Source organism: Ruditapes philippinarum, unplaced genomic scaffold, assembly GCF_026571515.1.
Source record: "Ruditapes philippinarum isolate M1 unplaced genomic scaffold, ASM2657151v2 ctg211_1_1_1_1, whole genome shotgun sequence".
Lineage (NCBI taxonomy): Eukaryota > Metazoa > Mollusca > Bivalvia > Venerida > Veneridae > Ruditapes > Ruditapes philippinarum.
The window spans coordinates 15,710-43,591 of NW_026852000.1; the positions used below are offsets into that span (position 1 = coordinate 15,710).

General features: G+C 33.0%; 1 protein-coding gene across 3 annotated transcripts; it reads left to right on the top strand.

Annotated features, from left to right (window-relative positions):
• On the top strand, positions 1 to 27,452 carry LOC132745726 (ral guanine nucleotide dissociation stimulator-like 1). 3 transcript variants are annotated; one of them, XM_060734699.1, is made up of 15 exons: positions 1 to 173; positions 15,879 to 15,971; positions 17,127 to 17,389; positions 17,800 to 17,984; positions 18,249 to 18,382; positions 19,076 to 19,297; positions 20,360 to 20,463; positions 21,992 to 22,076; positions 22,472 to 22,561; positions 23,467 to 23,705; positions 24,346 to 24,414; positions 24,948 to 25,074; positions 25,651 to 25,794; positions 26,480 to 26,588; positions 27,272 to 27,452. In XM_060734699.1, the coding sequence occupies exons 1-15, from the start codon at positions 147 to 149 to the stop codon at positions 27,418 to 27,420; spliced, it is 2,040 nt and encodes a 679-aa protein (XP_060590682.1). In that variant the 5' UTR covers positions 1 to 146; the 3' UTR covers positions 27,421 to 27,452. The 3 variants fall into 3 exon arrangements, with proteins under 3 accessions (XP_060590682.1, XP_060590692.1, XP_060590674.1); XM_060734709.1 differs by lacking the exon at positions 1 to 173 and adding an exon at positions 9,011 to 9,269; XM_060734691.1 differs by lacking the exon at positions 1 to 173 and adding an exon at positions 14,355 to 14,704.
• Positions 27,453 to 27,882: the final 430 nt, after the last annotated feature.

The window sequence follows — 27,882 nt, forward strand, 5'->3', positions numbered from 1 at the left end:
CATGTTTTAGACTTTGCCTGGAAAAAAGAAAATGGCTGACCGGAAGTAGGCTAAATTATTTTTTTGACAGTTCGTGTTAAAAATGTCGATTTATGTGTAGCAGTTTTGTCTAAAAGACAAATCTACATTAAAAGCATGTCAGAACTATGGAATTAAACAGACTAGAGAGTCAGGTAAGTGTCAGAACAATTTGTGCCGCTCCTCAAATGTTTTTTATCTTCTTTGGTCGGGCACTAACATTAGTTTTCAGTCAACAGCTTTTATTCTAAAATAGGTTACGAATCGTGTTGAATCGTTAACTTTCTAATTGCATACATAATATGAAAGTAGACAAAGCATAAGAACGGGGAAGTCAGAAAAAAATTGTTCCTTTTTATTAGAGGTGTAACGATTCATCGCAATCTGCCCTGTTACGAATGAAATTACAAATTCCAATATATTGCGATGCAATACATTATACATATTTCACCTACCGATGTATTGATATAGCGGGAAAGTATCGCAATACACCAACAATTTCTTCCAGTAATATAAGGGCATGTTTCTTCAGTCTTTCAAAAATATGTTACTTACGTATTTTTTGAAAGACTGAAGAAAAAATAGCGCGCATGAAAATAATGAACAAGCGCGATTATTATCATATTGTTGTCATCTCGTTTCCCGTTAAGTGTAGACCATGTCTGCAATCTTTCAACAAATCCAGTTTTATAAATTCCATATAAATGGGCTGGTGTTCTTTGAACTTGTTTATAATAAAAAAATAATTAGATATCTACACATCTAATGATCTACACGTTTTCAAGAAAAAACAAATTACAAACATGAATTTGTAATTTTATTTAGTGGCACTTCATGTCAGGTTAAAATAGTGATGATGACAACAATCCTATGTGATATTCGTACTATCATTTCCGCTGACATCATTTTCCGGTAAAAAAAATAAACAAACAGAAAACATGTAGACTGCAAAATATTTAGAAGGGAACTTTAGTTTATCCTTCTTTGTCATATAATTCTTGAGTTTTTTGGAGGGGAACAAACAGACAGCGTTGTATAATTTGGAAGACCGCATGTTAAAAAATTCACCCATATATACTACATGTATATTTATAGTATATATTATGCATGAATTTTTTTAAAACAACTTTCTTTTGTTGTTTTATTGAAAATAAGATGTTTTAAAACATTTTGAGTGTAAAAATATTTTATTAGTAAAAAAAAAATATTTATAAAAATAAGTGGGCGTGGCCAGTACAAGTATACTATCAGGGCCTTTTCACTAGTTTTGGGGAAGGCGCCCTAGCCCTTTTTGTGGGGAAAAAATGCGTGATTTCCACACTTTTGGGGAAAATATTATATTTTCACACATTTCGGGGGAATATCATAATTTATTTGCATATCTTCCTCCAATCACATTTAAGGTTTACTATAGTACTAAGCTTTCTGTCCAACAGGAGTAAAAAACATTTTTTACAGATCAATTTATTGACCCTTTATATTAACTCATATTTCCTATTTATAGTATTTTATGTTGGTCATGTGAGGGTTCTTGGTTTGATTCAGAGGGTACATTATTATCAGTTTACACTGTATTACTGGCACTGATGTGCTAGGCTCGCTATTTCCGACAGTTGGGCATGTTGTGCTACTCGTACACAAGGTCATCAATTCATCCAATTTTTAATAAACAATTACAAACTTCACTCAATCGTATTTTCTTCTTGTTCTGTGACATTGTTTACATTAGTGACATCGTATCGGTCGCCATATTGTCATAACAAATCGTATGTGCACTAAAAAATAAGGCAGCAGGGATTTCCCATGCTGTTTTTAGAAAATTGCAAACTCGGACTGAGGCTCTGAGTCAACATCAATTGTATTAAATCAAGGTATCCCTCTATTGGGTTATTGAATTATTAGCTTTCATTGGACAAAACAATTATCTATTTTAAAACAAGAAAGTTTCTTTACAAGTTTTATTCTTCAGTTAAAGGGGAAATATTTGCCAGAAGGGGAAATTTAGACTGTTTTTTGGGGAAAAAAGGTAGTAAGTTGGCTTGGGGAAGTAGCCTGATACAGGCTACAGCAAAGAAGGGGAAAAAGGCCCTGACTATCCAAGCCACGCACCTACTGCCTGTGTACTGATATATGGATCACTTCGTCTGTCCATCCGTCCATCACAAAACTTGTCCGGACTACTCCACAATAACTACTGGTACAATTTCATCCAAACTTTACAGAAATGATAAGTATCAAGTCTAGTTGTGCATAAATCAGCTTTTTCTGGTTCAATATAAGTAATGGCCCATAAATTATTTTTATTTTTAAACTTAAAGTTTGTCTGGATTACTCCTCTTAAACAACTATTCAAGCAATTTCAATGAAACTTTACAAGATTGGTTTGTTACTCAAGACTCAAGTTCTTGAGCATATATTAATTATTACACGGTGTTCCACTAGAATGAAATTTGGCTGAGTTACGGCCCTTGAAAAAAAGGTGTTTATAAAGTTTTCTGGACTTCTTCTCTTATACCATTTATGCAATTTCAATGAAACTTTGCAGGAATGATTGGTAGCTCAAGTTCTTGCGCATATTACACAGGTTTAACTTTTCTGCTTGAGTGATTTTCTTGAATAAAAAACGTGCTTTGATGTGTTGCTAGCTACACAGAAGCTTATCTTGACTACTTCACAGAAGCTCATCTGGACTACTTCTTGGAATCTTGGAAGCTACTGGTGCAATTTCATCTTTACAGGAATAAAAAAGCATTCTGTTTTGTTCCTCCTGCTACACAGAATCTGCAACATGCAGTAGGCTTTCATGAGGCCACACATGTGATCACAGATCGCTCTTGTTAAACAATGACAAAATACAATTGCAGTTCTGAAAAACATTTTTGTCAAGCCTGCTGGAGTCGCCATTTTTGGCGTATAATTTGGTGTCACTGCGTCTGTCCAGATTTGTTCGATCTATTAAATGCTCATTCCTTGAAGGATAACAAAATAATTTAGTATTAATGTTCACCATTACTGGTAGCCATGCTTCTTGGTCAGAGAATTTTTAAATTGTTGTGGTGATGTTGACTTATTCACCACTTTTCACTTTTGGTGTAAGTGCGTCCTTCAGTCTGTGTGTCCGTCTAGATTTGTCCTATCTGTATCTTACAAAGTAGTTGATACAAATGTAAAGATAACTTAGGAGAAAAGTAGGACCCCAATTTTTTCATAGATTTGTTTCCATTAAGATTGTCTTTTATCATGCAAAGTTTAAAAGAAAATCTGTTTGCTAGTCTGATTTTTCCTTCTTTGTCTATGTAAAAATGAAAAGACAAATGTTCTAGATGTGTAGCAAATGCTATAAGAAGAAAACAGCCCTCACACTCAAACTGGCAATGCTGTTGACCATGAATTGTATAGTAAAACTTTATACAAATTAACACAGATTGATTTAATCCATTACTTCATGAGCATTTTGTGAAATATGGCTGTTTTCATTGAAAAGTCTCCCGTTACAGGTTCAAATTGCTATAATACTATAAAAACGGCTTCAACACTAATCAAACTTGGCACAAATGTTGACTGGACCATTGCCCATGCAACAACATGCTCAGGCTTAAATTTTCTGTTACCATGGCAACGAGGGGACATCTCAACATTGCCAAAAATCACTATTTTGCGTTGATTTTTTCCATCAAAATTGATTTCAAAGTGCTGCAACTTCTCAATGGATTGAGACAGAGTCAAATGCTTTTCAGCGTTGGTTACACGTTACCTTATGATCAATCTGGGGTCATTTACAGCCTCTCACAAGTCCAAAATTTTCTTGGCGATGAGGGGGACTCCGCCCCCCCTTCAAACCCCCCAAACAGAAGGGGGCACATCCCCCTTCTGGCAACCCCCTGATGTATCTTTTGGTTGGGGGCCCGCGCCGAAAAACAGGTCACTTTTTTTAACAACATTTCTCAAACAAATACAAGTGTTTGGGGCCTAAATAAGGCATTTTTTCATCATTTGAGACAACAAAAAGGGGGGGGTGAAAAAGGCGTTAAAAGGCGTGTATATGAAGTAATGGGTTAAAAGCAATTTGTCTTTTGAAAACATGGCAAATATAAGTTTTAAAAATGTTATTGTAATTCATTTAGATCATGTTAGATGAAGAAAGTAGCATTGAATGTGAAATAATTTGTTGTAAAAGTAGCTGTAGCAAAATGTGGTATATTGACTTTCATACATGTATAATCTATAAATTCAGTCATTGCTAAAAAACAAAAAATGTTTCAGCTACAATGTTTGCCTGGCTTATGGATATGTTTTTTTGGCAAATTTAAAAGGACACCAAAATTTAAAGTAAAATGCTTTTGGGAAACTAACATATAAAAGAATTTTTGGCCGGGTTGCACAGGTGCAAACCCGGGTTATAGTATGGTGAATGTCGGCGGCGGGCGGGCGGCGGGCGATGGGCGGCGGGCGGGCGGGGAAAAACTTTTCGTAACAGTTTTCTCAGCAACTACTTATCACAGCCTCTTTATATTTGGCATACAGCATTGACACATGGTCCCATACTGTGGGATTCGATTTCAGGTCTGTCACTCATCCACTTCCTGTTTATCCACTTAGTTAAATTAGTTAGATTTTTTGACATTAATGGTCAATGGTAGGAAATTTTCGTAACAGTTTTCTCAGCAACTACTTATCATAGGCTCTTGATATTTGGCATACAGCATTGACACATGGTCGCTCATCCACTTCTTGTTTATCAATTTTGTTAATTTTTTTACATTAATGGTCAATGGAAGGAAATTTTTGTTACAGTTTTCTCAGCGACTACTCATAACAGCCTCTTGATATTTGGCATATGGTCCCATACCGTGGGATTCGATTTCAGGTCTGTCGCTTATCCACTTCCTGTTTATTAATTTAGTTAAATTTTCGACATAAATGCTCAATGGTAGAAAATTTGCGTAACAGTTTTCTCAGCAACTACTTATCACAGCCTCTTGATATTTGGCATACAGCATTGATACATGGTCCCATACTGTGGGATTTGATTTCAGGTCTGTCGCTCATCCACTTCCTGTTTATTCACTTAGTTAAATCAGTTAGATTTTTCGACATTAATGGTCAATGGTAGGAAATTTTCGTAACAGTTTTCTCAGCAACTACTTATCACAGCCTCTTGATATTTGGCATGCAGCATTGACACATGGTCCCATACTGTGGGATTCGATTTCAAGTCTGCAGCTCATCCACTTCCTGTTCACATTAATGGTCAATGGTAGGAAATTTTCGTAACATTTTTCTCAGAAACTACTAATCACAGCCTCTTGATATTTGGCATACAGCATTGACACATGGTCCCATACTGTGGGATTCGATTTGAGGTGTGTAGCTAATCCACTACCTGTTTACCTACTGAATTAAATTTTCGACATTAATGGGTCAGTGGAAAATTTTTTTTCGTAACATCACAGCCTCATGATATTTGGTGTACAAATGCAACCCGGCCTTTTCTGTCTTTGACCCATTTTTTAAAGTATTGATGTCTCAATGGATCTTTATACAGCATGCCTCCAGATTCATTCTTATTTTCATAAAGATTTTGAAAATGTATTTAAAATATTGTGAACAAAGAAAGTAAGTTATACCTTGCAAATGGCAATAACTATCCACGTAGATTACCAAAAATAGATCAAAATATGCAAAAATAGCCCTTAATGCTGTAATTATGCAAAATAAATACTGCAAAATCAGTTGTTGATGATGGCACACATGACATGTAATGTATTACCAGAATCTTGGATTATTTTTTTTTTACTTTTGTAAAAGAAAAAATATCAGTATTTTTTCTCAAGTTTGAGTTTCTTGAATTACATGGACTCATCAGCTTTAAAAAATTAACACAGCATCAGTCAATGAATTTAAGATTTTGAATTTACCAGCCCGAATTCCAGTTTTGAATTTATTCTACTATATATTTAACTAAATTTTCTTTAAATTTTCACTGGCCCTAACTAATTTTCACTGGCCTCCAGGCCAGTGCTAAATTAGATGACTGCAGCATGGTCTCCATAATTCATGTTCCTTGGGAAATACTTTCGTTATATACATTGTAGAATTAAAAGTTTAAACTTACTAAAAATGTTCTCTTAGATTATTGAAGATTAGAAATTATCTACTTGATATTTAGGTAACTACTTGATATTTCAATTTATGAAGAATATTTTATATTGTTATAGATACAGTATCCATTTTTGGACTTTGATAAAATTGTTAATTCACAACATATAGAGCTATTTTTTTTCTTAGTTTTTAACTACAAATATGAAAGTTTGAACTACATGATCAATGTGAATGACCTTCTGTATCAATAAGATTAGATTGTACATTACTTTTGTTGTAAATTAATTTTTCAATTTATGAAGAATATTTTATATTGTTATAGAAATGGCCAGGTAAGCCTGGGGATGAGTGTTTGAACGAACAATAACCTTTACTAAATGGATGATTTCACATGTTCATGTGATTCATTGGCCATTGTAAAGATGTAATATGACAGATATCAGTTTCTATCTACTGGTATATAGAACGCATCAACATCAACCAACATTTATAATAGCATGTTCATGATAATACTGACAATGTTGATAGCATACAACTTGGATTTTGTTTCCTTGTTTTATCAAAACAAATCATATATCAATCAAATTTGTACCACACCAAATTGAGTGTCTACATTATATATCTTACTGTTGGTAGAGCTAAGATAGTGGGCATATACATATACATTCAGCATTTTCTGGTGGACCTACATGATACACCAGGGGTAAAATACTACACAATCAAAGAGTCATTTTGGTAACAGATTTGCTCTGGAAAATGACTTTCACCCACGGGGGGTGGGGGGGGGTGGAAATAGCTGGTCGCAGTTTTAATTGGATCTTTAAATTGTCAAATTCTCCAGTTCATAGTTGTCATCAAGCCACAGAGATACAGAGATCTCAATACTCTGATAATAACATTAAGATATATTTATTAGTAATAAAGATTTTATACAGGTTATATCACCCTATATAAATGATTGTTTGCATATATAACCGAAGCTGTTGTAACCAGGTTATATGGCCCTATATAAATTATTGTTTGCATTTATAACCAAAGCTGTTGTGACCAGGTTATATGGCCCTATATAAATGAGTGTTTTCATATATGACCAGAGCAACTGTAACCTGTAATGAAGCTTTATAACAAATTTATAATGTAAATAATATACAGAAGACCTTGAGAAAAAATTTAATAACTTCATTAATTGACACCAGCACTGTATATAAATTATATTAAAGTCTTGATTATCCAATGAAAAGCTACATTACAAACATGAAAAACGTCAAACGTCATAAAAAAATATTTAAGGTGTCTTAGAGGTTTGGATACTGTCCTGTTAGCTTTATGTAGAACTGTGAATGGTGTCACAGGTTTAATTCACAGACAGTACAGGTCACTTTCGTTGTGATTGATAATAAAACCCTTTCAACAGTCATTCACACTGTACCTCTGCTCTGGCATGTACAGAAATTACAGTTCCTTGTGAAGTGTAGGCAACTAGTACTAGTAAACTGCTTGACTGTAAGCCTAGGAAAAATGCGATAGCTGAACTGTGCTCTGGTAAAGTCAGTGTGGCTTACTGCCGTGATCCAGAGGGTTAACTACCAACACCACCACCTTAGTGGTTTGTGGTCTTTTAAATGTGAAATTGCCCCAAATACACTATCAAAGTAATGTGACAGTTACTTAATTTCCTACTCACTGTATTTAAAATAATCCAGAAATATTATAGTTTCTTATTATTTTTATAAACAAATGGACTAAATTAATATCTAAAGTAAAAACCACCTTAGGAGGAAAACCTCCTTTATGATTAAAAGATTTGAATTTTGACAGGTGAGTGACATGTACATGATAAATTTATTGGGTTTATTTCAAAGTTGGTCACCTGTCTGTATGATTATAACAATATGATATAATACTAAAGGAAATACACCTGTTGCTACTAATTAAATTCATCTTTTATTCTCCTAATGTACCCTAACAGATGAGAAAATATGTTTTAATGGGGTTCTTTTACAAACATGTATATTATACGTTAATGTTTACAAAAAAAAAAATGCTTTATTGTAATTTTGATAATAATAAAACTAAATATGAAAATTTGAATTGTTTTATTATGATTCTTTTCATGAACATAGGTGTTTTTTTAGAATAACAATTAAACAATACAATAATGTTAGATTAGACAATGTAGGTCTTCTTTATTCTTATTGTGAAATAATATCTGAGTTATTTATCTTCTGTATCAAGGTGAATTACAGACCAGAGTTTATTTTCTCTAGGTGTATTATATTTTAAAACCTATTCATATAGAGAGAGGATGTGATATATGAATGAGATAAGATAGTGATATCAGAGATTGGATATATCTAACTGAGAACTAGCAGAAATTTACTTCTGTTGTAAGATTTCTACATGGTGATAAAACTTCTTGTTTCCTGTGGAAGTGACTGATAAAAATTGGATTTTATGTTAACCAAGGAATGGAATTTATCATGATTGTGCAGCTGAGTTTTACGAAAGACAGGAAAGGGCAGTGATGTTCGAAAATTTAGTGCACCTTTTCAATTTTTAACAAAAAATACCATTTAGCCGTAGTAAATTGGATTGGTCTACAGTTGGCACATTTTCAATTAGTATTATAAATTTTGATGAAAAGAATAGATGTGTTACATTTGGATATTATTAACATGAAAGATTGTTTGAAAAAGATGTGTTGATAAAATTATAAGTGATTTTGTATGAGCATTTATATGATTATAATATTTTGTTCTAGAACATACTTTATTATAAGTTATATAAATATTATCTAATATGGGATCATGTATTTTACCATTACCAACAAGACATCTATATATATATAAGTTTTTCCTGGTTTGTTGCTATTATGATACTAAATACGATCAATAATTATTAACCCATTGGTCCATTTTAGACCAATTCACTTTAAAGTGTTCTGTTAAGTGTCATACTAAGTAGAAGGAATATAAAAAGCACTGTATGGTATGGTGGTTGTTAAAAAAACAACAACATTTCTTTACAAATTTAATATATATAAACAAGGATGTAGTGACATAAAGTTAACTTGGATAAAAGTAAATAAAGCTATTACATTAAGACTTGAACATTGAAGTTAGAACTGTGCGGACATGAAAGATCTCATGGTCAGTATAGTTTTATTTTATCTATATCTGTTAAGTCATGAAATCATATAAATAAAGTGATGAGAAAACCCATTGCTATTGATAACAAAGGATTTTCTGAATGTTTTACAGAGGCTGCAAATGTTGGTTTTTCCCATCTTATACCTGGGTACAAAAAAATTTGAACCCTTGTAGCTTCATAGTGTACCACCATTCTTCATAGTGTTGGGCTTGTTATCGATATATTTACCAAATTGTAACTGCAAGTTTGTTTGTACCACGGGATTAGATGGGGAAAAACCAACATTTGCCGAATTCTAGAGAATCAGATTGCTGGCAATAGCCAGTAATATGAAAAAAAGGCACATATTAATATTAATACTGATTGCCTCCCTTCCCCAGTAATTTCAGAGACTTTTGACTATTGGATTACCAAACCCCTACTTAAAGTCTGTCTTGTGGGGGCAGTTAAATGGTTAGATCTAAGTAACATGTAAATGTCCCTGCTTTGCAATTGGGATGTATCCACTATTACTTTGGCACAAAAGAAATTAAACACCACATTAACCCAAAGATAAAAGGTGAAGCCCCCAACCTTCCTCCTGGTATACCATATGGGTGGAGGTGGCCTTGGTGCATAAGATTTCTGTCTTTCCCGATAGTATTGTTGGTTATTCAAACCCATGTTTTATTAAGATATCCTTACAGACTGAGGGTAATTTCATGCCCATGAATATTTGTTCATGTTTTGGCAAAATGATCCGTTAATACAGCAGCTCTTGTTATGAAGACATAATAGATACATGTACATTAAGATATGTTTTCAAGGTTGTTTTTTCACAAGTTATTTTATCAATAGCCCCTGATTATTAAATCATAATAATAGATGCAAAAAAAAAAAAAGAAATAAACAAATTGAAACTTTAAACAGTTCAAAAGGAGCGCAGACTTTAGCTGTTTTTTTTCTAAATAGCATTTACAATGTAATTTAGTTGTTGACCTACTTTTTGTAGGCACGGGAGTTGTTATCTAGATGGAGGCAGCTTTTAAATGAATGGTTAAATAAAAACTGGACAGTTTATGCAAAATAGATTGTCTTTAGGCATTCTTATTGGATGGAATAGTACAGCAAATACTAAGTATAGGTTAGAGTGCATATTGGGTGTTCTTCGTAAATAAGAAAGCTAAAAAGGAGCGGAGCTTGCGAAGCGACTGTAGCTTTCTTATTTACGAAGAACATCCAATATGCACTCTAACCGGCTTAGTGCTCCGCCCATTTTTTTCCGCCCAACACACTGCGTGACGTCACACGATAGCCTAAATGTGTATAACCATATTTGGAAGACAGTACACATTTTCGAGTAACGTGTTTTGCATAGCTAATCTAGGTAAATCAGACAATATCACGGTGCATATTCCATATCGGTACCCTCTCTTTGAACATGCACAGGTCATTCTCTGCTAAAAACAAACCAGCGATGGATAACAATGGAGTAAAGTTTCATTGTAATAAGGAAAGGAGGTATGACACGTAGAAAAGATGTATACCACGGAAAACTAGAATGTTTTATTTATGTGCTGATTTGTCATGTGTCCGATTTTTATGTACTGCAACTTCACAATAAGCTACAAAAAATCGACATGTCTTGCCTCGCGCGTCACCTCGACATATTTTTCGGGCTGAAATGAACCTTTGGCTTGATTATATATGCATCATACATATTTAATATGTTCATATACATATCATCTTTGGACAAATGGCAGTATATTGTCAAAAATAAATGTAAAATTCATAAAAACACCCTAGTTTCGGTTTCGCGCGGCACGGGCTGTAATATTTACATAAAAGTAAGAAATATTACATACATACTTTGTTGGAAAAAAGTTAACTTTTTATTTGGAAATTATAAAATGATACTGGTTCCGTAAGTAATAAAACATTTCTACTGTTATTTTGCCTGTTTTCATTTCAATGAACCTCTTCTTTTTTAATTCTATGCCGTAGTGACGACATACATGTGCGTGTACGGAAAAAACATGATGCATAAATATTGATTAGTAGGAGGAGTAAAACATGCGTATATTGAACTTAAGCGCTCTTCGAAACTTAGCTCCGCCCACTTGCGTTTTATAATATAAAACGTCCAGTTTATATAAAATATGTTCTATTAAGATTTGAAACCTGAAAATTTGAAAAATTTTCGTCGGTGATTGGCTTAAAAAAATTGGCGAGCACTAAGTTATGATTTACTGACTTTTAAATTCTATGCTTGTACTAGTGAACTGTTAAAGCAGGTGATGTATGTGTTAAAATTTATACACTTTGTATGCAAGAGTTTGTTCTTATAGTTGACAAGCATCCAAAATATTTAGTAATAAACTTTTAGTTCACTTGACCACTAGGTTTGGCATACATGTTATAGCAATCATTTCTTATTTAATTTGAACCAATCTTGTACAGAATTTATGTTCACAGTTAATCGTGTTTCTTTTGTTGAAGTACAATGTATACTGATTCTATCTTGAAACAGCCCAAACAAGCAATATTTGCATTGATTGTATGATGTTGTTGTTTTTTATTAGCCATTATAACTTTCTTAAGAATAAAGTAGAGCTATTGTTCTTTTGTTGTGTCCGTCCTGTTAGGATCGATGCTGGTCAATGCCCATTTCTCAGAAATTAAAATGGTAATTCACTTCTGACTTGGTATTCATGTTCATAGCTTAGGTAATCCTAAAAATATTTTTGCAAGTTATGTATTTGACTTAGAATGTTTTGTCCTGGTAAACCTCTTTTAGCTCACCTGTCACAAAGTGACAGGGTGAGCTTTTGTGATCGCTTTTCGTCTGGCGTCCGGCGTCCATCCGTCGTCCGTAAACTTTTACTTTAAATGACATCTCCTCATAAACCACTAAGCCAATTTCATCCAAACTTCACAGGAATGTTCCTTTGGTGGTCACCTTTGAAAATTGTTCAAAGAATTTAATTCCATGCAGAACTCTGGTTGCCATGGCAACCAAAAGAAAAAACTTAAAATATCTTCTTCTAAAAAACCCAAAGAGCTAGAGCTTAGATTTTTGGCATGAAACATCTTCTGGTGAGTGTCTATCAAGTTTGTTCAAATAAAAGCCCTTGGGTCAAAATGGGCCCAGCCCCAGGGGGTCATTGATTTTCCCTATATGCATATAGTAAAAACTTAAAAAATCTTCTTTTAAAGAACCCAAAGAGCTAGAGCTTAGATATTTAGCATGAAACATCTTCTAATGGGTGTCTACCAAGTTTGTTCAAATAAAAGCCCTAGGGTCAAAATTGGCCCAGCCCCAGGGGGTCATTGATTTTCCCTATATGCATATAGTAAAAACTTAAAAAATCTTCTTTTAAAGAACCAAAAGAGCTAGAGCTAAGATATTTAGCATGAAACATCTTCTAATGGATGTCTACCAAGTTTGTTCAAATAAGGGGTCTGGGGTCAAAATTGGCCCTGCCCCAGGGGGTCATTGATTTTTCCTATATACTAGTACATATAGTAAAAACTTAAAAAATCTTCTTTTAAAGAACCCAAAGAGCTAGAGCTAAGATATTTAGCATGAAACATCTTCTAATGGGTGTCTACCAAGTTTGTTCAAATAAAAGCCCTGGGGTCAAAATTGGCCCCGCCCCAGGGGGTCATTGATTTTCCCTATATGCATATAGTAAAAACTTAAAAAATCTTCATTTAAAGAACCAATAGAGCTAGAGCTAAGATATTTAGCATGAAACATTTTCTAATGGATGTCTACCAAGTTTGTTCAAATAAAAGCCCTGGGGTCAAAATTGGCCCTGCCCCGGAGGTCATTCATTTTCCCTATATGTGTAAAACTATAGCAAAAATTGAAAAATCTTCTTTGAAAAAACTCAAATAGCAAGAGTTTAGATATTAAGCATGAAGCATCTTCTAGTGAGTGTCTTCAAAGTTTGTTCAAATAGAAGCCCTGGAGTCAAAATTGGCCCCGCCCCGGGGGACATTGATTTTCCTTATACAAGTATAGCAAAAACTTAAAAATCTTCTTTTAAAAAACCCGAATAGCTAGAGTTTAGATATTAAGCATGAAACATTTTCTAGTAAGTGTCTACAAAGATTGTTCAAATAAAAGCCCTGGGGTCAAAACTGGCCCTGCCCCAGGTGTGTCATTGTTTTTAACTATATGTGTAAAGAAAAAACTTAAAAAAATCTTCTTTTAAAAATCCCAACGAGCTAGACCTTAGATGTTTAGCATGAAATATCTTCTAATGGTTGTCTACAAAGTTTGTTCAAATAAAAGCCCCGGGCTTTACACTGGCCTTGCTCTGGGGGCCTATGTACAGGTGAGCGACTTCAGGGCCATCATGGCCCTCTTGTTTGTTTTTAGGTCTTATTTCTTAAAAACAATCAAAGATACATTTCAAACTTGGAACACTAAATCTTGTTGACTATCAAACTTTGAATGCATTTTAAAAGGGCAGGTAATCATCAAATTCTTTTTTCCTCAGTTATGCCTCTTCTTGACATTTTGAAAAAATTGAGGGTTAACCTTTTTGTTAAGGTACATTTCTCAAAAATTGTGAAAGATATTCACTATAAAGTTGGAATATTTGATAATAGGAATGCATTTTTAAAGAGCAGATAACCCTGGAAGACAATTTTGATCAGGCATTTCTCCTTTTATTATACCCCTATTCAAACAACGTATATATGAAAGACCACATGTGCCAACTAAGAGTATATAGAAATAAACAGGGCAGGTTTTCAAGCCAAACTAAAGTCTAGACATGTTAGTGGGGGTTCATGAATTATGCTTATTCTAGTTTAATTTTGTATTTACTTAAAAAATAATATATCATCAATGTTAAAGTAATATTTCATCAACTCTTCAGCAAGCTGGATATTAAAAGTGTGGTTTTCAATTTCCACCAGATTTAATTACATAACCGAAAACTTTACAGGTAAATGAATAAAGACTGTTGCCTTGTTTATTTGTAAGCCCTGCCTCAGCTGTTCAGATTTATGAATTAAATTTTTTGCTTTAGTCATTAAAGAGTGATTGGAAGGTAAAATGTATATAGAGATTTAGTGAGGAAGTGAATGTACCTGGTAGCTTCTGGCAACTACTTCACTGATTCACTTACCTTTATTTATTGACCTGTTATGAATATAGAGGATTGGATGTTATAAATTGGGGGAGAATATGCTTTTAATATCTGGAAACTGATACAAAAAGTTACATTTTAGTTTTACTTGGATGATCATGTTTTAATGATATGTTGCTTTGTGGATGGGGAATAGCGTATCCAATTTATTATGTAATGTGTTTAAAATGTGATATTTTGGGGGTTTATTTGTTAGGCATGAATAAATGTGAGAATAAATTTGTGATTTTGAATGTATGAAAGTGATATACAATACAAGTGTTCAGAGTGAAAATATGGTACAAACATATGTAAGTTTCAAAAACATGTTAATTATGTTGTAATGTAGTATCTCAACAAATGATTTCATGTAAAATAATATGTTTATTAGTACAGAAGTGATGTCAAGAATTGTTGGACCATTTTCTGGTTCCCATTACTCAAGTTAGCATATAGACCCTATTGTTTAATCAGAATGTATAATTATTTTATTTACCTAAACATCATCCAAACTGTTTCTTATGACTGTTACATTTTGTGATTGAATATTTGATTTTAGCTCACCTTACTTGACCAAAAAGTGCTGAGAAGAAGGCTATTAGAATAATATGCTATCTGGAACTCAGCAAAACCTGGTTTTTCCTATCGAAACTTGCTCAACCTGTCTTGATAAGTGGCAACTTAAGTTTGACTATTGAGCCCATTGGGACAAAAACTTAAGGTCATCATGTCATGTCTCAAAGTAGACACTCATAAGCCAGGTTACAGTTTTGTTAATCAAACTTTGACAAGTTTATGTATCAATGATATGCAAGACATATATGTCAGAGGGTCATTTGGGTAAACACTAGATCACCAGGCTAAATTCAGAGAATTTGCATCGTAACACCTTTTTTGTCAATTCTTAATAAAATTTTCTAAAAAAAACAGCTGTATTATTGATTGCAATGTTAAGTTAGAATATGGCTCATCTAGAGTCAAATTCTAAATCATCCTTAGAAATCACAAGACAACTTTATAAACACTATAGAAGAACCAGTTTTGATAAGATTTTCATCAAACTTGGTCAGACTGCTTGTCTTTGGAAATCTTGAACATGGATTTTAATGGTTTGTGAAAGCAAAGTTAAACCCTGTAGATACCACATTTTTGGTAAAAGAAATAATCAAATTTACCACATTTTGGTAAAAGAAATAATCAAATTTACCACATTTTTGGTAAAAGGAATAACAAATTTACTCAAAGTTTCTATTCGTCATACAAAACCAGTATAGCTCTCATCTTCCTATGTTTATAGGGAAAACTCTTTCTTTCTTACTGTGGTTCTCCATCAAGATTGTTCAAATAATTTAATTCTATTCAAAACATGATTGCTTGTGGCTAGGGAGTATGTTTTCTTTATGACAGGTATAGTTTGTAAATAATCATTCATTAACCAGTGTTTGATGTAATTCAAATTAACAGAAATTTTATCAATGTTTTCAGGATGATGTGACAAGATTTTGGCGAGAAGAGCGTGAGGAAGGTGCCATTTATAATGCCTACTTAAAGAAAGTCACATACCATACACTCTCTGAGGTATACTCTTTTCTTAGTCACATACCTTACTCTGTCTGAGGTTAACTCTTTTCTTAGTCACATAACTTACTCTGTCTGAGGTTAACTTTTTTCTTAGTCAAATAACTTACTTTGTCTGAGGTTCACTCTTTTCTTAGTCACATAACTTACTCTGTCTGAGGTTAACTCTTTTCTTAGTCACATAACTTACTCTGTCTGAGGTAAACTCTTTTCTTAGTCACATAACTTACTCTGTCTGAGGTTAACTTTTTTCTTAGTCAAATAACTTACTCTGTCTGAGGTAAACTCTTTTTTTTAGTCACATAACTTACTCTGTCTTAAGTTAACTCTTTTCATAGTCACATAACTAACTCTGTCTGAGGTTAACTCTTTTTTTTAGTCACATAACTTACTCTGTCTAAGGTAACTCTTTTCTTAGTCACATAACTTACTCTGTCTGAGGTTAACTCTTTTTTATTTGTCACATAACTTACTCTGTCTGAGGTAAACTCTTTTCTTAGTCACATAACTTACACTGTCTGAGGTTAACTTTTTTCTTAGTCAAATAACTTACTCTGTCTCAGGTTCACTCTTTTCTTAGTCACATAACTTACTCTGTCTGAGGTTCACTCTTTTTTTAGCCACATACTTTACTCTGTCTGAGGTAAACTCTTTTTTTTAGTCACATAACTTACTCTGTCTGAGGTAAACTCTTTTCTTAGTCACATAACTTACTCTGTCTGAGGGTCACTCTTTTCTTAGTTACATAACTTACTCTGTCTGAGGTTCACTCTTAGTTACATAACTTACTCTGTCTGAGATTCACTCTTTTTTTAAGTCACATAACTTACTAAAAGATCACCTCTTTTCTTGATCACATAACATACAACTCCCTGAAGTTAGTCAAACTGTATAGCATTGTAAACAGCCAAAACACTTTGGTTTATTATTTTAAATGGTTCATGAATTTTCTTCCATATAGATGTACATAGTAATAGTAAACATTCTTATTCTCTTATGCACTATTAGTGACATGTAATTGTTTAATTCTTGGATAAAATCTTTCCCAACAGTAGTTAAGTATCATGCTCTATACAGTAATTTGTTTGCAAGTTTTCACATCTCTTAGATATTGAGAATATTATATTTTAGTTACATGCTTTTTTTCTCTTCCAGAATGAACACAAGGGAAGTAATGAGTTTTCGCACCTTATGTGGGAGACACAGAAATATCGTGTCATCAAGGCTGGGACACTCGAGAAACTTGTAGAGTACCTGTATATCAAGGGTGAGATGGACTCTACATATACAAATGTCTTCCTAGCCACCTACCGTACATTCAGTACAATAGAGGAAGTCATAGATATATTGGTAGAACGTTATATCAACATGAAAACAAATAAAGATACCAAAAATGAACTTCAAGATATACAGTTGAGGTTAGTGCGTATACATGTACTGTTGATGCTTGATGAAATTGCCAATAGTACAATTTATATGAAATGTTTATATATTTATGTTAATGTATTTGTTTAAGCAATGAAATGTATTGTTATAAATTTGGAATAAGTAGTCCAAGAACAAACACTTGAGCACAATGTGCCGAGATGAACCTTTGATTTTTTTTTTGTCCATCAGGCATCATTATCCTCAAATGTTAAAAGCAACATCTTGACCACATAGTTTAGTTTAATTAAGTTCACAGGAATGTTACTTTATAATTTGATATAATTATGACAGTTGTACTCTCAATCCTAAGATGGTCTTATTAACTTGATTTTATGTTCAACCTTATATCATACTCACCTAAATTTTCAAGCTTATATTTTGTTATTTGCCTTATTTTCAGAACAATCAAGTCTGTATTGTCTATGTGGATTGATACATATCCAGATGATTTTCGTGACCCACCATCTTACCCCTGTCTTGCCAAACTAGAAAAATTTGCCCGCCAGCATATACCAGAATCAGACCTTGGTATTCGGGCGAAGCATAAAATTGATAAATTCAGAAAAGAAGATAACAGCAAATCTGGTAAGATTAGTAATATTTCTGATGCCATACAATTATTTTATTATTCTGTTGTATAATAATTTTGAAAGAGCTGAATGATTGAATTGTTCAACATTTTTTATATCCCCGAGCTGAATACAGTTTTCAGAGTCAAAGGAAACCACCAACCAGCCATTACCTCTCTTCTATACCTAGGTTGGGTCTTAAGCCGTTTGTCTGGCATGATTGTTGATTAACTCTTTTTATCAGTGTATGATAATTGATTTGATGTTGTGTATTTTTCAGACTCAAATATAGAATTCCACTTTAACCTTGTTGAGGAGGTTGATCATCTTATTGAAGCCGAGTACCATAAACCTTTAAACTTCTGTGATATACCCAACCAGACTGTTGCTGAACAACTTACCTATAGAGATGCTGTATGTATCTGTTCTATCTGTTTTACTTGTTTCTCAACATTGTTAGCTCCATCAACATGGTATTTAAAGTGTATAAAGCTATTTTTCTGCAGCTGTCATTGAATATCGTGATAAATTCAACAATCAATACAATATTGGTTTACAATTTAGAATATCGATACAATAAAACCAATATCTTTATGTTTTAAGTGAAATATATCTCTATTTTGTGTGAAGGGAAAAGCCGCTTTTCTTCCCTAGTTTGAACACAGGATTTGATATTTAGATATAAAACCAAGAAAACATACTGTCTTTTGTTTTGCTGTGTCTGTAGTATAAAATATGCTTGCATAACACTAAGATGACAGTTTATTACACATATTTAAATAGTTTCCACTTTACTGGGATGGGGGAGGGGGGGAGCACTTATTTTGAATAAGAAACTTATTTAAATCACCTTGTGTGAAGCTACATGTACTTAGCCAAGAGCTTTGGTATTTGGCATGAACCATTGCCTAATGGACCTCTAGAATTCTAAAGTTATACAAATCAAAGCCCTGAGCACCCTTGGGGAAACATTTGTTGTATTAAGTTATATAGGAGTCAAGTTTCTAACTTTATATGAACTTTGTTTATTTATGCTTGTTGAAAATTTTGAGATTATCTGTGTTTTGAGGTTTTGTCACTGATGAAATTTTATATTTTTCATTGCAGGAGTTGTTCAAGCATGTTGTTCCACACCAGTGTTTAGGAGCAGTGTGGGCACGTAGAGCCAGAAAGCAAGGCAAAGGTGGTAATGTGGCAGGCAGTGTCCTAGCAACCATAGAACAGTTTAATAGAGTATCACTAAGAGTGATAGCAACTATATTGAAAAAGGCAAATCTCAAAACTTCTCAGCGAGTGATAATAGTTCAGAAGTGGATAGACATTGCTCAGGTGGATATAATATGATCCCATTATTTATCTCCTGTTTATCTATATTATTAGCTCACCTGTGCACAAAGTGCTCATGATTAGCTTTTGTGATCCCATTTAGTCTCCAGTGTCGGTCTGTTGACATTTTTTCATTTAAACAACTTCTCTGAAACCACAGTAACAAATTTTATGAAACTATCCTGGTATGTTCTTTGCATTAACCTCTATCAAAATTATTCAAATGATTCTAGTTCATTGCATATTTGTGTCTTAAGAGCTAGAAATAGTCAGAAAAAGTGAAAATTTTATTGATCTTCTTTTCAAGAACAGGGAGGCTTAGAGTTAAAGTATTTGGCAAATTTGATTGCATTTAGAAATTGTTCAGTATGACTCTTGAACCAATTATGAACCCTTAATTTAGGGGTCGCTTGTTTTTACATACTCTTATATAGCAATAAGCTTGTGTGTGTAAGATTTCATATAAGACATGTTGCATTGCTAAGCAGTCCCCTGCTAGGTTTTGCTCAACTTATTTAGTGGATGAAATCTGTCTTTATATTTTGTAAGTCTTCTTTGAAGTACAAATTCAAAATCCAGCATTGTTTTTGGTGTAGTTGCTACATAATAACATCTGTAAATTTATGAACCTCCAATGCTTTATTCTTAAATTTCTTTAAAGCTGATTTGATACATGTATATGATATAATTGCATTATTTTCAATCAATTACATAAAATGTCTTATCCTGTGAAACTTATAATTAATAATTTCCCTGTCACAATTATTTTCCTGATTGGGAAGCCACAGGTGGTAAATCACTTGGAAATGAGTTTATCACTGGAAAGAACTTATTACACAAGCAAGGTTATGTTATCATTTTAAAAAAAATATATAGATTATAAATTGCATGTACATTATCATTCATGCAGTAGATAGTATTTACAAGCAACATAAATACATTAATAGTCATACAAGATAAAAACCATTAAAAAAAGAGTATTATTTGTTGTTAAAATCTAATGTTATTTTATAAAAATTAATGCTAAAATGTGTTTTAAAATTTTTATCACAATATTATTTACAGGAAATGCGACATTTAAAGAATTTTTCGTCATTAAAGGCCATTATTTCGGGTCTTCAGGCCAACTCAGTGTATAGATTGAGGAAGACTTGGGGAGCTTTACCAAAGTAAATATATACTCATATTTTGTATAGCTACTAAGTTTTAATTATTTATTGTTATGTGACCATGTAGTTAAGGTGGACAACTTCAAATTACTTGCCTGACCATATACTTACGGTGGACAACTTCAAATTACTTGCCTGACCATGTAGTTAAGGTGGACAACTTCAAACTACTTGCCTGACCATATACTTAAGTTGGACAACTTCAAATTACTTGCCTGACCATGTAGTTAAGGTGGACAACTTCAAACTACTTGCCTGACCATATACTTATGTTGGACAACTTCAAATTACTTGCCTGTTCATGTAGTTAAGGTAGACAACTTCAAATTACTTGCATGACCATGTAGTTAAGGTGGACAACTTCAAACTGCTTGCCTGATCATATAGATAAGGTGGACAACTTCAAAACTACTTGCATGATCATATAGTTAAGGTGGACAACTTCAAACTACTTGCCTGTTCATGTAGTTAAGGTGGACAACTTCAAACTACTTGCCATGATCATATAGTTAAGGTGGACAACTTCAAACTTCTTGCCTGTTCATGTAGTTAAGGTGGACAACTTCAAACTACTTGCCTGTTCATGCAGTTAATGTGGACAACTTCAAACTACTTGCTTGTTCATGTAGTTAAGGTGGACAACTTCAAACTACTTGCCTGATCATATAGTTAAGGTGGACAACTTCAAACTACTTGCCATGATCATGTAGTTAAGGTGTACAACTTCAAACTACTTGCCTGTTCATGTAGTTAAGGTGGACAACTTCAACTACTTGCCTGATCATATAGTTAAGGTGGACAACTTCAAACTACTTGCCTGATCATATAGTTAAGGTGGACAACTTCAAACTACTTGCCTGATCATATAGTTAAGGTGGACAACTTCAAACTACTTGCCTGATCATAAAGTTCAGGTGGACAACTTCAAACTACTTGCCTGGTTATATAGTTAAGGTGGGCAACTTCAAACTACTTGCCTGATCATATAGTTAAGGTGGACAACTTCAAACTACTTGCCATGATCATGTAGTTAAGGTGGACAACTTCAAACTACTTGCCTGTTCATGTAGTTAAGGTGGACAACTTCAACTACTTGCCTGATCATATAGTTAAGGTGGACAACTTCAAACTACTTGCCTGATCATATAGTTAAGGTGGACAACTTCAAACTACTTGCCTGATCATATAGTTAAGGTGGACAACTTCAAACTACTTGCCTGATCATAAAGTTCAGGTGGACAACTTCAAACTACTTGCCTGGTTATATAGTTAAGGTGGGCAACTTCAAATTACTTCAGTAGATATGAATCCAGTCAGCAACTGTGGACTCTTTCATGTGAGGATGCTATCCAGAGAGCTTACACTGACCTTCAGTGGTTCTACCCAGGTGCCTTCTCATGTCTTAAATAATGCATGAACACAATATAAATAAATACTTGTATTCCATGTGTGAAGTGTGAAGGTCATCATTGTCAAATGTATGTAAGAAAGAGTGAAGAGCAATGTAACTTATGTTTATTAATTACAGAGAAAGCTTGGCAGTATTTGAAGAATTGTCGGAGATTTTCTCCAATGAAAACAATCAGCTTGCTTCCAGAAATCTCCTTATGAAGGTATCTATACATCTTTCAAGATGACTTTATGTTGTTAACCCTTAACCTGCTGTATTTTAATGCACCATCTAATTTGGAAAAAGTTCGAATTTCAGGATCCTTTGTGCTTGAAAAGTTACTCCTTTTTTGTCCACTCAAAGGTCTGGTAAAAGGAGAGATCCATTGAGAACAATAAAAAGTAAAATCGATAAAAATTGCTGAATTGGTTTGATTAAGCGAATGAGAGATAATGAAAGGTACATCATCTCTCACCCCCTACCCTCAAACATATAAAAAAATTTTAATTATTCGGACCAAATTGGTAAAAATTGTTCACTCAATTTATTCTTCTTACATGTATATCAACAAATATCATTTGTAAAACAGCAACTAAATGACAGTATTTTCTTTTATAGGAGGCAACAGCCAAGTTTCCTGATGTGGATTCTGCAAATAAAACTTTACAAAGAAGAAACCGTATGAAGCGTCAATCATGGATAGATAATGTAAGCATACACACATCGATATCTTCAGTATCTTTAGTGTCATATTTTGTTAGTTTATTCCTAAATTCAGTGCATAGTAGGTGAATTAGTATTGGAGATTTTTTGCTCCTGTTATATAACTTTTAAAACCAGTTTGTGATTTTCCTTGTTTTATTTTTTACCAGCTATTCTCCCAAACATGGTGGTTAGCATTTGTAAAATAAATTTATCATCAAAAGATAAAAAATTACACAACAGATTTATACATTTACTTGAAACTAGATGATTTATACATTTACTTGAAACTAGATGATTTTTACATTTACATGAAACTAGATGATTTATACATTTACATGAAACTAGATGATTTATACATTTACATGAAACTAGATGATTTTTACATTAAAAATTAAACATTTACATGAAACTAGATGATTTATATATTTATTGCTCCAAGATATATCAGCTTATTAAGTTTTGGCATTTTTATCTTGGAATAATTGAAAACTATTTCAATCTTTTTGTAAACATTACATGAAACTAGATGATTTATACATTTACATGAAACTAGATGATTTATACATTAAAAATTAAACATTTACATGAAACTAGATGATTTATATATGTATTGCTCCAAGCAATATCAGCTTATTAAGTTTTGTCATTTTTATCCTGGAATAATTGAAAACTATTTCAATATTTTTGTAAACATTGGTGTGTGGTTCTGTAGCATTAAGCTTGAGTTGCCTGTAGTCTATTTAACTTATATTTATATCTTCAGTGTACATCTGCAATGTTTTTGTCTGTCATCAGCTTGTTTAATGTGCTTTATTTGTAAAATCTTTGATTCTTAAGAGACTTAAACTAAATCAATGATTATTACTTTATATACTTAAACTAAATCACTGATTATTATTGACATTTAGGGAGTGGTACAAGGGACTGTACCATACCTAGGTACGTTTCTGACCGACCTCACCATGATAGATACAGCCATACCAGACACCACCGATTCTCTCATCAATTTTGAGAAACGACGGAAAGAGTTTGAAGTTTTGGCACAAATAAAGCTGTTACAATCAGCGTCACAAATCTACACATTTCGTGAAGATTCACAGTTCTGGTCATGGTTTGATGCTGTCCGTGTTTATGATGAAAATGAAAGGTATTGGTTTATATTGGTTTAGATATATGACCTGGTTCTGTCAGGTTTAATGAAATTATATTTCTCAAATTTAAAGCCTATATATTTGGTTTATACAGAATTCATAGTAGTTTGATTGTGTAGGAAGTTATAAGCTTATTGACATATTTTCGAATCTGTTTCTGTAAGCAACCAGAACTGAGCAACGAGTGTAAACTTTCTTGCTCAAGGAAACAGCGACTTACCCCTGATGGGATTTGAACCTATGTGGCTAGCGTAGCGATCATTAGATTACTAGCCTGATGTGTAAACCACTCGACCATGCCACCTGACTATTTAAAGATAAGTTAGGCTATCCAAAGAATTTTTGCTTGGATGTTCTTGTAACTTAAAGTGATTTTTATTTCTGCAGATCCAAATCTCATTAATGACAGAAGATATTCAATTAAAATTTGTCCTAGCTCAATGTTTATAACCCATTACTTTCTTTTACATTTATATCTTCGCGAAATTTTCATCAGTACATCAAAAAGATTGTTAGTTTTAATTTCAAAAAAGAAATATCAAGTTTAATATTAGTTGGTTTTAATTCTAATGTAAGTTAAATGGTTGGTTGATCTGCATTGTGTTAGTTATACTATATTTGTTCCATTATTTACAGTTATGATCTCTCCTGTGCCATTGAACCAGCTGCTGATGGAGGTGCAAAATTGAAGAAAAAATCTTCCAGGTTATTTTACTTTTATGTATATAAATTTATATTTAATCCAAGTTTTAATGAGTCATACAATTTCATACTGTTTTAATTAAATGCTTGAATTAAGCAAAAGATCTTTTCAGTTATTTCATAATTTGTTTGTAAGTATGCATATGTCAATCAACCTGTCAGTTGCATATGATAAAGTTGGACTTGACCATGTACCTAAATAAGATGAAATATTTGTCTACAGTTGGATAATTGTAGATGTATGCCAGATTGGAAAACAAGCTGTTGCAATTGATATTGATTGTGTTTTAGTAATCTGGCTTGAAGTAACAAGTACTTGTGTCATAAGGACTCAAACTAACAATCCCTGGATTGCAAGGGTTCAGAGACCAGATTCATTAGACCAGTGCTAATCAAGTGTTCAAAATGTGGTATCAGTAGTAAATCCATGGTTAGTTAGCAATAATCCATAGTTAGTTTGGTAACCAAACATTAAATAATGGAACGAGCGAAGTCTTTTAACCTATTCCTCCATTAATATGCATTGTTGATTTCAGTCAACGACCAGGTAAAGCTGACACAAACAGACTGTCCCTGTTTATGTGTGCAGGGCTGAGCTTGGATGATAAATCAAGTGTAGCCAGTAGTTCTAATCAGGACTCTCCTGTTTCTCCAAATGCACAGGTAATTATGTTGATCATACCATTAGTTATAGTTTACTTTATCACAAGGTGCTTATGTAACTAATGTATGTGATAATTAAACATTAAAACATTAAAATTGGAAAAAATTGGAGATTTTCTTACAGAAAAGATTTGTTTCATTTTTCTAAACAAGATGGTCACCAAAACTAGATATCTTTAATACTAGGTATTATGTCACAGGTAAAAATGTTGATATTAAATTGTGTTTTTATTTAGCAATTAGGTGATATTGGAAAAAATGTAAATATTTTCAAAGCAACTGTTTAAAGAATATTTTCTGTTATCAGTATTGAGTTTAACCCTGCTGAACCTTAAAGTGGTTAGTCTTTGTCACCAGTATAGAGCCAGGCCGTCCTGCACATCCATACAATCTGACCAGGCTCTATCAGCTTATTTCATCTTCATATCCCCAAAAATGGAAGCCAGACATATCCATTACAAAAAATCAGCATTTTAAGGTTTTATTCAGCAACTGTTTTTAAAAAATCAGCAGGTTAAGGTTTAATTAAATGTTTTAATACATGAAGTGATGGGTGAATAATTGGTTGTATTTTAGTTGTCTCATTCATCGTCTACCTCGTCTATACAATCCTACGACAGCGACAACTCAACACCATTCAAATCCTCAGATGCCTGTGTTATTAAAGTTTCCTTGGAAACCGGTGCTACTCCAAAATCTCATGTTTACAAAAGTATCATGGTATGTATCTTAAATAATAATAAATAAATTGTTTACTTTTGAAAAATACTATTAAAGATGTTTGTAATACAGTAAAAACTAACTAAACCGGATATGGTCGCAACCAGACAGTTTCCGGGTTTTTACTGTATATATAGTAAAGAGTATGGTTAAAATCATTGTTTAGTTTTAATCAATATAAGGAGAGATAAAATTCTCAGCATTGCGTCTGCTTCCAAGTCACAGCTTGATGTCTGAGTTACAGCATGGTTAAATTATTTTGTGACACCCTTTTCTCTTTCATGGAACCACAAAGTGCTCAGAAGTGAGCATGTTGTATGTTGCCTGTTGTTAACCACAATTTTTAATAAAAGGTTACAAAGGCTGAAAAACTTTTGTTCATGTGAAAATTTTATGGTACATGTAACACTTATCAGACTCTTAGGATAAAGTGCTGTCATGTTTTATTAATTACTTGTACATTGAAAAAGTGTCTGTATTATCGGAGCACCCGATCAATCTTTTGAAAGAAATATCTGCTGTCAAATAAACATACCTAGTCATAATACAATGGTTTTCTAGGTTCTTTTTCATATTCTTGATAGCAGTAAAGAACTTATCATTATTTAAGGTGTGATAAAGTTAGATTTTAAGTTGTAAAGTTTATAGTATAACAAACAATGACATGGGAATGTTTATTTTCCAGTTACATAACACAGACCATACAAAGATAGTCATACAGAGAATCCTTGATAAATATGATATCAAAGGCAAGGAAAAGGATTACTGTTTGTTACAAACTCTTCCTGATGGAGGTAAGATATGTCGCTCTTCCTGACGTACCCAGTAAATACATGCCTGAAAATTGTAATTTCCTGTTAGATAGTGTTTTGTTGAAGTTTTTCCCATGGGTGCAAGTTTTCAGGCATATGCCTGAAGCAGAGGTTTTTTTGAAAAATTCCATCATGTTTTACTATTAGATTATGTTGTAAATGATTATGAATTACAGTTTTTCCTAATTTTCAACTTGCACCCATGTTTAAATTTCCCTGAGTGAAATAAGTCTGTGTTATTTAACACATTTTTCTATAAAACCATATAGCGGACTGTTGACAGCTAGGGGGCAAAGTATCTTTTTACCAGTTGTTACTAATATCAGCACTAATATTGACACTGCATGGTAAACATTTATGTGTTTGTAATAATAATAATGTTACTTCTTGATTTTAACAACCGGATATGAATTTATTTTTATTGAATATTTTGTCAAATTAACTGGATCATAATAAGTATAATCTTTACAAATAGTTTCATGCTTTTCGTCTACTATGGAATTATGGACTGAATTCTTAGTGAACACTTATGTTATGACAAACAAATTCCTGACAGACTTGATCATCCACAGGTTTGGATTTCCCAATCTTCTATCTAATCCAATGATACATGTATATTCTATAATCTTGTATATATGTTATAGATTCCCCTCTTCTTTTTACAGAGTTGATGATCCCAGAGAAAGCCAATGTATTTTATGCCATGAACAATAATGGTGATTATACTTTTGTGTTACGGACTAAGAAAGAACAAGATGCTCTTACTCAGAGCAAAAAACGAAGTAAACGAAGACTGAAACTATCGTTGTCATAGCAGTAGGTAGTGCAATAAGTGTTGATTGATTCCCTGAACAGTTTTGAAAAAGAAAAATAAAAGAAAACAAAACAATTGGGAAACAGACTTACAGTCTTGTTAAGCTGAAGTTGTGATTTTTTTTTTAGCTCACCTAAGCATAACATGTTCAAGGTGAATTATTGTGATCACTAATTGTCTGTACTTCACCTGCCTGTCAAAAATCTATACTGTTCTTTATGAAAAACATCTATCCCACAGCCACTAAGTCACTACCCCATAGCCACTAAGTCATGGAAATTTTCCTAGGAGTGTCTCCTTTGCTTATTGTCTTTCAAATTGAACCATTGTAGATTATGCCGAACTCTTTGTTTTCAAACACCAAGATTTCAAATAATTTTGATTTACAGGGAAGGGAGATTACTTTTTTCATATTAAAAAAAAATATATTATTTTGTTTAAAAATTTAAGTAGTGATAATGG

Coding starts and splice junctions, on each gene's coding strand:
- LOC132745726 (XM_060734691.1), top strand. CDS start 14,651: ATGAAAGTGATATACAATACAAGTGTTCAGAGTGAAAATATGGTACAA. Junction 24,415..24,947: donor TTGAAGAAAAAATCTTCCAG/GTTATTTTACTT, acceptor TGTTGATTTCAG/TCAACGACCAGGTAAAGCTG. Junction 25,075..25,650: donor CTGTTTCTCCAAATGCACAG/GTAATTATGTTG, acceptor GTTGTATTTTAG/TTGTCTCATTCATCGTCTAC.